General features: G+C 36.4%; 2 protein-coding genes across 2 annotated transcripts; both read left to right on the top strand.

Annotated features, from left to right (window-relative positions):
* The first annotated feature begins 288 nt into the window (after positions 1–288).
* On the top strand, positions 289–6,259 carry LOC149269390 (uncharacterized). Its single transcript, XM_089466882.1, has 2 exons — positions 289–589; positions 4,188–6,259. Exon 2 carries the CDS (start codon positions 4,927–4,929, stop codon positions 5,851–5,853), a length of 927 nt encoding a protein of 308 aa, XP_089323008.1. The 5' UTR covers positions 289–589; positions 4,188–4,926; the 3' UTR covers positions 5,854–6,259.
* Positions 6,260–6,743: 484 nt separating this feature from the next.
* On the top strand, positions 6,744–8,451 carry LOC108612696 (uncharacterized). Its single transcript, XM_018005656.2, has 2 exons — positions 6,744–7,176; positions 7,262–8,451. The coding sequence occupies exons 1-2, from the start codon at positions 7,170–7,172 to the stop codon at positions 7,912–7,914; spliced, it is 660 nt and encodes a 219-aa protein (XP_017861145.1). The 5' UTR covers positions 6,744–7,169; the 3' UTR covers positions 7,915–8,451.
* Positions 8,452–9,303: the final 852 nt, after the last annotated feature.

Raw genomic sequence — 9,303 nt, 5'->3', positions numbered from 1 at the left:
CATAGTAAATATATAAAATAATAAATATAAGCATCCATTTGTATAACTATTTAAATATTAATGCAATAAAATCTTTTAATAATAATAATCAAATTATTGATTCTTACAAATTCATCTCTTTTTTTTCTAAATTTATTTATATGGAAAATGTATCAAAGATATGAAAAAGCAACCATTTCAACATTAGCTTAGTGACAATGTGACTGGCCTTTTCGCTCAGTGCACTCGAAATAAATGCAATTGTGAGCGTGCATTTGTACTCTTGTGTGTTCATAAAAACGGTTTCTTTTGTATTGCGGGACACAGAGCACGGAGCACAATGCATTGTCATTATCCACGTTCCACCCGCATCAAAACAAAAAATAAATAAATACAAAAAAAGAAAATAAATAAATAAACAGAAAGCCAAATTTAATAATAGCGTTAAAATACGTTCTGCTCGTTTTTATGCAATCGGGAAGTGCAAAAAAAAAAAAAAAAAAAAAATAACAAACGAATCAGAATTCAGAAAATAATGATAGACACGCTGTACTGCGCCTCGCGAGCCCCCGCCCCAACCCAGAGCCTGAAATGGAAATTCAGATTGGAGGTTCGTACAGAGGTAGCCTATACCTTTTCGACACGCTTTCTGACTGTATGCAGTAAAGATCAAATATTGTGGTATTTTGACACTGAGCTAAGAGTGCTCGACGCAGGGATACTCTAGATTCTGAGAGTATAGAGTCTTTCGTTCTATTGAGTATTTATTAGATAACTATGGGTATTCTTGAGTGTAGATGACAACAATATAAAATATGTAAAAGTGCATCGTTTTGAGTTTCTATTCTGCTCTCTCTCTTTCTCTTTATAAACATTTATGATAGATATGTATTTGATACCATTTAGCTCTCTCGTTCTTTAGCTCTAGCTATCTTAAGCTCACCGTGTGAGTAGCTCGCATCTTTCGTAATATCAGTAATTATATTGATCTTTAAACTCTCTTTAATAATTTTATTTAAATATATTAGTACAGGGTTAATTTATATTAACATTTCATTCATTTGGTATATATAGTCTAATTCGAATTTCAAATTGAAGACAAATGAAGTTCTATCTTCTCCCTTCCTTTCTTTAACACTCTCTTCTCATATTGTTCATAGATAAGTTTTAATTTTGCAGTGTACATTTGTATATATGTATATGTAAATTTAATTTGTATAGGGTATACTAATTGTTAACCAATAAGCATACCTCTTATGTCTACAGGCTACCGCAAGCACAACTCATTCAAAATTCTGCACAAAGATGTGAAATGTGGCAGTTTTAAAATTAAGTACCCATAAATTCTGATTACAGGGTATCTAAGTGGGCATTGAACCCAATTGTACATACCTCAGACTTACACTCAAGTCTACTCCCCCTATTTCCCTCACATAATCGATTGGGGAAGAGTTTGCATAAATGCCACAAAGATAGGTAAAAACCCCTAGGCAATTTCTATCTACAGGGTATCGTCAGCTCATCTCATTTAGGAAGCAGCACAGACATGTGAAATGTTGAAGCTTAATTTCTGATGGCTTTTTAATAAATTGCAAACACTCGCGAAATTTGACCGAGAAATTTGTCAGGACAGGCGAAATTGACTTATGGCCCGAGGCAGGAGGTGGGCAAAGGGTGTGAGGGGAGTTAGCGCGAGGGTGGACAGATCTGTGGGTGGCCCACTTGATTGGCAAACGGAAGCTGTCTAATAAGCAGCATCGCTCACATTCGTTTTCGGTTGAGCGTGAGCCACAACTGGGTCTATGAATCATGCGCAGCTTTGACATTTATGGCCTCAATTTATTTGATAAATTTCACACGCACGTTATCAATTGCCAGGACGAAGGCGCCTGCCACGCCCACACACGCCCCATACTGCTGCTGCTGCTGCTCATCTTCTTCTCTCTGTATCTCTCTCTATCGCTCTCTCTTTCTCGCTCCCTCTTTGTTCGGCAATAAATTTTGACGGATTAGTGCGCTTATGAGTGGCATTGCCAAAGGACTGCGCACAGGACAAGCCGAGAAACAGGGAGAGAAAAAAACTATTTGGCCTGAATGTAAACTGTAATAATAATACCCATTATTATTTATATATTTATTTATTTGGGCTGACTGGCATCGAGTCTGTGTGTGTGCCGTATCAATTTTCATAAAATATCGATAGCCGGTTATTGATAACCGTGTCGAAAGTCATTTTCTATTTCCACTCCACACTGCAAATGATGCTTCCCAGTCCCTGCGCTAGCCTCCTCCACCTCAAGTCTTGATAAATTTCAAGCATTTCAGCCCGGTTTATAGCACGCATTTATCAATTCTATAGAACAGGGTAGAAAGCTGAGAAAAAAATTGAAATTACCAAATGCTAAGCTGAATAAATGCGGAATTCTAGAAAAATATTGATTAAATAGGTCTATTAAATAAGGTTCATTCAATGCGAATAAAATGTGAATTTAAAGCACTTGGAATATAAGGTTTCCATATTTAAATTATATTATTATTATTTTATTTTTTATATTATTAAGTCTCACTTCATTATTCATTCCTGATTGTAAGATTGAATATTTATCAGACTTGCCTCGGCTCTATAGAAAAGAGCTACTGCAGAGTCTCAATTATCTCTTGCTTCACACTTTGAACTGTGCCATCAATCATCTCTCACTCAATTGCTCAATCACTCAACGCACAAACACACGCATCGTGTAAATATTTTCAAACTATTCTTAAGGTATTCCGATATGAATATCTGATTATATGCAAGCACCTGAGGGATTAGTTGGGCCGTGTTACCTGTCCATATGCTAAGCCTAATTATCAACAAGTCGAGCTCATTGACCCATAAAAGAAGACAACGGCATCTAGATCCTCTCGTCTGAGGACCCATTGACAGGTGTGCTGTACGTGTCAAGGGATACGGAAAATTCATTATAGACGTTGCTATCGCCAAATATCTCGAATTCAAATGCTCGAAATTAATTACGTCGAGACGACAGAAAATTGTAAAGAAAACTAAACTCAAAGGAAAGAAGCAAAATACGATGTTAGAGAATAGATAATACACGAAGGTAGATACGCATAGAAAAGTGTGCGATAATAATGACAAAGAGCGCAAGGTAAGGGAAAACTAAGGTGAAGCAGAGGCAGCAACACCCTAGGAAACTGGGCTCAGCTCTTGTCGGGTTGAATGCGTTCACGTTTATGCGGTTGCACGTTTCAACGGGGCCATGCATCGCGATATGGTCTATGGGCGAGGGCCACGGCGATGGCAGGGGCTGGTGGGCGTGGCAGCTGACAGTACATGTAAATGTGTTTTCCGTATACTACGCAACGCGCAGGTAAAAAAGGTATATTGGTTTTAGTGTAGTGTCTAGAGCGTACTCTCAACCGTCTTTCCTTGATTTGATTGAGTGGAAGATTTGTTGAGTGCATGTGGGTAGGGGTTAGAGTACTCCATTTTAGAGTTTTTTGAGAGGCATTTGATGCTTAGATTCCGCATAAGAAATACATGCACTTTTCTTATATCAGATTGGGAAATTTAGAAAAAGATGCAAAATCTATATTTTCCAGTCTATTAATCTTACTAAAAGTTACGACTTCAAGATTTGATTGATTATCAATATATCTCAATAAAAACTCTTAATAATAACTTCAAGTTTATAAAATCTGATTTATATTCTCTATATGTCTAAGATATAATAAAATATAATGAATAAATATATGATATACAATATTATATATGGATCATAATAATCAGAGATCGGATCATTTCTATATCTCACTGAAAACTATACATACTCTTCTTTCTGGTACAGCTATGTAGCTTCAAGTAATACATTATTAATTTCCTCTACAGATATAGTGTATAAAGTTTGATCCATATTTAATTGATTTCATTATTTTCTATATTGAATGCGAGTATTAGACAGTCAATCACACCCGTTTGCACTGTTCTCACTTGTTGTCTTTGTGCAACATAATTGGCCTAATATAGTTGAGACGGCTTTGTCCTAATGTCTGGCCCAAAAGAGACACGTACGAGCCGAATATATGTGAGTGTGTGTGCCTTGGTGTGTGCTGTCTCTCATCTTTGGCTTATGATTTTATCAGTGTTTGACTAACGCACCCAAATTTATATATATATACATATATATTTTGTCTTCTACGAAATCTAGGTGTGTTGCCCATTGCCCAACTAAAACCAAGACACAGCAAGCGACAGAGGGAGACAGAGACACAGAGAGAGAGAGAGAGGCCTGTCTATGCGACAGAAACGAGCCCAAAAAGCCAAAAAGCAAACAAACAGCTAGCAAAGCATTAACCAGGTGCCAAACACCTCCCCGCACCCCTTGGACCAGCAGCTCCGAGCAGCAACTGCAGCTCCATCTGCAACAGCGACTCCAAGTCCAGACAAAGTTTGTTTGCTTAACTTTTGATATTTTTCAGTTAGTTAGCTTTAACTGTAAATTGCTCACGGTTGGCCAATACGACAAAAAGAAGAAAAAATGGAAAAACGAACCTTGGCATTTCGAGAGCTGTTGAAGCAGGTGGAGCAGCTGAAGCCGTTGGCTCTAACACAGACTCCAATGCGCAAGCCGATGAACTGCTTATTGAGTAATTTAGTTAATTTGGCTTGCAATTAGAAAATATATCAAGCCGTTAGCTGACGAGTGGCAGATACTTGGAATTGAATTTATAATAGATTAGATTATCTATTAGATTGAGATATACTTTTATGATGTGGAGAGCAGAGAGCTCGAGAAGTTAATGGAATTTTATAGGGAAACATAGTAGCCTTAGAGAACTGAGCAGGAGGCGCAACGAAAGCATATTTATTGGCATTAAACAAACGAAATAAGCACAGGCACAAGCATATAGAGAACATTTATTATATTTCTAGAAATTTATAGAAATATGCTAGATATTGAGTTCATCAACAAAATGGTAGATCGCATTTCTAGTCTGATTCAGTGCAAGACGGCGTCGCACGTGGTCAACATGCTGAAACAGAAGGAGAGGGAGCAGATGAAGATAAATATCGTGTCGAAGATGGTGGAGCAGGATGTGGTCAACTCCCTGTTGAGGACGGCTGGCGCTATAGCCGGCGGAGAGGATCTGCAGATGGAGCAGCAGTCTAAGCCACACGAGCGGGAGTTGGGTGACGGCGATGGATTGGCTAAAGAGCAGCCAAGCGAGGATTCGCCAGGGCAGAGCAAGCAAGAGATGGGCGGAGGCGATGCTACGATGGAGCAGCAGCCAGGCGAAGATTTCTTTGAAGAGTTCTTTCGACAAACGGATGCAGGCGATGCTGGGCAAAATGATCTACAGTCGAGGGAGGAATCTGAGGAGCATTTGTCTGCGAAACTCTATCAATACAAGTCCGCAGACGACTTACTGCTCAATACTCCACAGTCGAGCGACGATGTGCATCTTGGATATCCTGCAAACATATCTGACAGCGAGCAAAGCCATCGACAGTCGATAGAGGATACAGAGGAGCATTTGCCTGAGGAGCCCAGTCAGTTGAGCGACGAGGTGCATCCTGCAAGCATATCCGACGGCCATCATCCATCGATCAGTAGTCCACGACCAAGCGAGGATCTGTCGATTGAATCCGCTCCAGACATGTCTGAGTGCTATGCAAGGCCCTCGACGAGTCGCAGCACAACGCTGAGCCACGAGGAGCTGGAGGAGCGCATGAGCTGGCGGCTGCAGAAGCTCGCGCAGTTCGAGAACGAGCAGTACGAGCTGCCGCCAGAAGGCGATGAAGCACTCCGCAGAAGGAAACCGCAAACGTGGCCAGAGTTTGCAAGAGAAATGCAGGGCAAAAGGGATTCGTAAAATACACTGCAAAGATTGAATGAGCAAAAGAAGATAGCCAACAAAAAACAAAAAATTAACAGTTTCGACTCCTGTGTGTGTGTGCAGCTCAACATACACATATATATAAATACATACACATGTATCTGTGTGCGTGCCATACAAAAATATTTATAAATAGCAGCCAAGCAAACTGTATTAACTACACCAACAATGTCACACGGAGAGCGAGGCATAGCAATGAACGTTGCAAAATTATAACAGTAGAACAGTATGACAGTATTACAGTGTATACACATCATCAATTAGTGTTTATTTGTGTGAGTGCTACACAACATACATACATGCTTACATACATACATATCTCAAAATCACATCGCAAATAAAAAAGGCAATGCTGATGCATTTCACAGTGGCTCACAACCTATTTCAATCATCAGGTAAAACCAAAATGTAAATGTGATTAAATATTAAATAAATAAAAATATAAAAAAATAATAAATATTATATAATAAATAAATAATAGACAATAAATGATAAATAATAAATAATAAATAATAATTATTAATTAATAAATAATAAATAATAACTAATGAATAATAAATAATAAATAATAAATAAAAAATAATAAACAATAAATAATAAATAATTAATAATTAATAATAAATAAAATAATAAATAATAAATAATTAATAATAATAATAAAAATAAATAATAAATAATAAATAATAAATAATAAATAATAAATAATAAATAATAAATAATAAATAATATATAATATATAATATATAATAAATAATAAATAATACATAATAAATAATAAATAATAAATAATAAATAATAAATAATAAATAATAAATAATAAATAATAAATAATTACTAATGAATAATAAATAAAAACTAACATACAACAAATAAAATAAAATGTTACAGCTTTTGCAACCATTTACAATTACATTATTAGAGCAATTTTTTTTATTATTAAAAATCAGCTTTTAGCTCATTTTTCTTTGAATTCGTGTTAATTTAAGGTTTTTATAAAATATGTAAATAAATACATACTTATATGTTAGGAGGTTAGACTGCAACATTGCATTTAAGCTTGGTAATTTCTTTTAGTTTGGGGTTGCTTGAAATTAGCTGTGAGTCACTGTGCAGAAATCAACCCTAATTTGCGACTATCGGTATAGCGGGTATCGATATATATTTCTTCGCTCTCAGTTTTGCATCGATATTTATCATTCATTCGAACGCCAGATGTCAGCTGTTGCTTGATCAACTTTTCGCTTGGAGTTGATTTTTCTTGTTGTCTTCAATTTGATTTTGACTGCATTAATATGACGCGTGAGTTTAAAAAAGAAATGTGCATAAATATATACAATTTTGTATCGTGCGCTCATCCTATTTCACTCCCTCTTGCTCTCGGCAGGCAAATGGTCAAACAAGGAGACGAAGCTGTTGCTGCGCCTCTACCTGAAGTACAAGCGAGACTTCCGAGAACGTCACAAGAAGCGAGCAGAGATCTGGCAACATGTTGTGAGAGAGTTTGAACAGCATGGCTTTAAGGCCAACTACATAATGCTGGATCGCAAGTTTCGCAACATGAGCCGCACCTACTTCAACATCAAGCGTCAGAAGAAAGACGATGATCCGAACTGGGAGTACTTTAGCGCCATGGACGAGATCTATTCAGGTACGTTGCCCGAACCGCGTAACATAACGATTACATACGAAGAGCCGCCCGAGGAGGAGGAGAGCCAGCAGCTCTTTGAGATCAAAACAGAGGAGCCTGATGTCAGCTCATCTGAGATACTACTGGATGAGCCTAACTTTGAGGAGTTGGTCTCTAGCCGCATCAAAGAGGAGCAGCCAGATATCGATATGGAGAGTAGGAGATTACTGCAAGCTCTGGAGGCTGAGCGTGTGGAGGAGCTGCGCGCCATAAGAGTCACCTTGGAGGAGGCAAATGAAATACAGCGACAACGGAACACCCTGCTGCAAGAGCGAAATGAGCTGTTGAGGCGCTATCTTGGCAATAATATCAAATGTACTAATCCGCATCTATATAATTTAGTTAACTAAATTAGCATTACTAATTGATTTACCTTCACCGACTACTACTTTATTTATTTATTTTTGTATGCATATTATATACATATATTATATGCATGTGTATGTCTGATTTGTATTTGTATATTAACGAGAATGATATAGAAATCTCTGCTTTAAGGGTGGTTTTTTGTATCTGACTATGAGTATGGCAAATTTATAAGGGCTTTGTTATATAGTTGATAAATTTATGTAGTAAATATTTGACTGATTTCAAATTAAACAAATTATATATTAATTATTAATTAATTAAACAAATTATATATTTATATCAATAACATTTTTTCTATTTAAGTTATACCTACAACAAAAATGACATATCTATATATATTTATATATGACTGGAAAATTAGTGACCTAGATAATATAAGAATAATCATATTTTTAATAATTTTCATCTTTATACTTTTATTATATATTAAATTAAAATTCTTGCAGATTATTATTACATATTTCCTCTAGAAATGAAATTTAATACATAAATAAAAATAAAATAATTTGAGCAACTGAGTTGGCGAAATTTTTAGCTAAATTACACAAGTTGTAAGTTATAAAATGGATCCATTTAATATATATTTTGAGACGTATGCGACTTGTAGATTTAACTTAGGAAATATATAACCAAGTGTATATGTAAATGATCTAAGGCCGTTTCAATTGAAACGGTAAATGTAAAAGTCAAATCGAACCAGACTTTGTGTATGGGAAATTATTTAGGGAAGAGTCTCTCTTCTAAGATTTCCCCCTTGGAGTGCACTGGTGAGAAATCTCTCAAAGAGCATTCAAAAATTCAATCAGACGACTAATATTTGTAGTTTGCCAGGTAAATAAAAACAAAATGCATCATCGACTAAAATTTTAGCAAAAATTAAAAATGAAAAAGGTAAAAAACTGTCGCCTAACTTAATTAAAATTGATTTATTAATGTGGCGACATCGCTGATCAAAGGCGCATGACGTCAGCTCATGGGATCTGTTTGTTTGTCTTGCTGTCTGTCTGTCAGACAATCCCAGGCCCAAGCTCAAGTCCAAGCCATATCCAAATCGAGTCTGGAAATCCGATAAATATACGCTAAGTGGACAGCTAATTAGCGCAATTAATATGTTAAATATAAAAGCCGGTCACTAAAACAAGAAACGCTGAGAGACACGCTAATGAAATTAACATAGCGTGGTTAACAGTTTTATCAAATTTGAAAACAAATTTTCCTCAACTTTGCATGAATACATGAATAAATTGATGGGTTCTCTTACTGAGATTTACAGAGGTGTCTCTGTGCGATCTTTTGAGACAGTTGAATACCCTTTCAGCAGGCGATGTCACGGGTATTCCGGTTGGGGATGAGGCACCAAGCAACCAAAA

Source organism: Drosophila arizonae, chromosome 4 (assembly GCF_054131065.1).
Source record: "Drosophila arizonae isolate 15081-1271.41 chromosome 4, UAZ_ARI_1.0, whole genome shotgun sequence".
NCBI classification, from domain to species: Eukaryota; Metazoa; Arthropoda; class Insecta; order Diptera; family Drosophilidae; genus Drosophila; species Drosophila arizonae.
Note: the sequence above shows the minus strand (reverse complement) of the source record. Positions and strands in the feature narration are given on the sequence as shown.

Coding starts and splice junctions, on each gene's coding strand:
- LOC149269390 (XM_089466882.1), top strand. CDS start 4,927: ATGCTAGATATTGAGTTCATCAACAAAATGGTAGATCGCATTTCTAGT.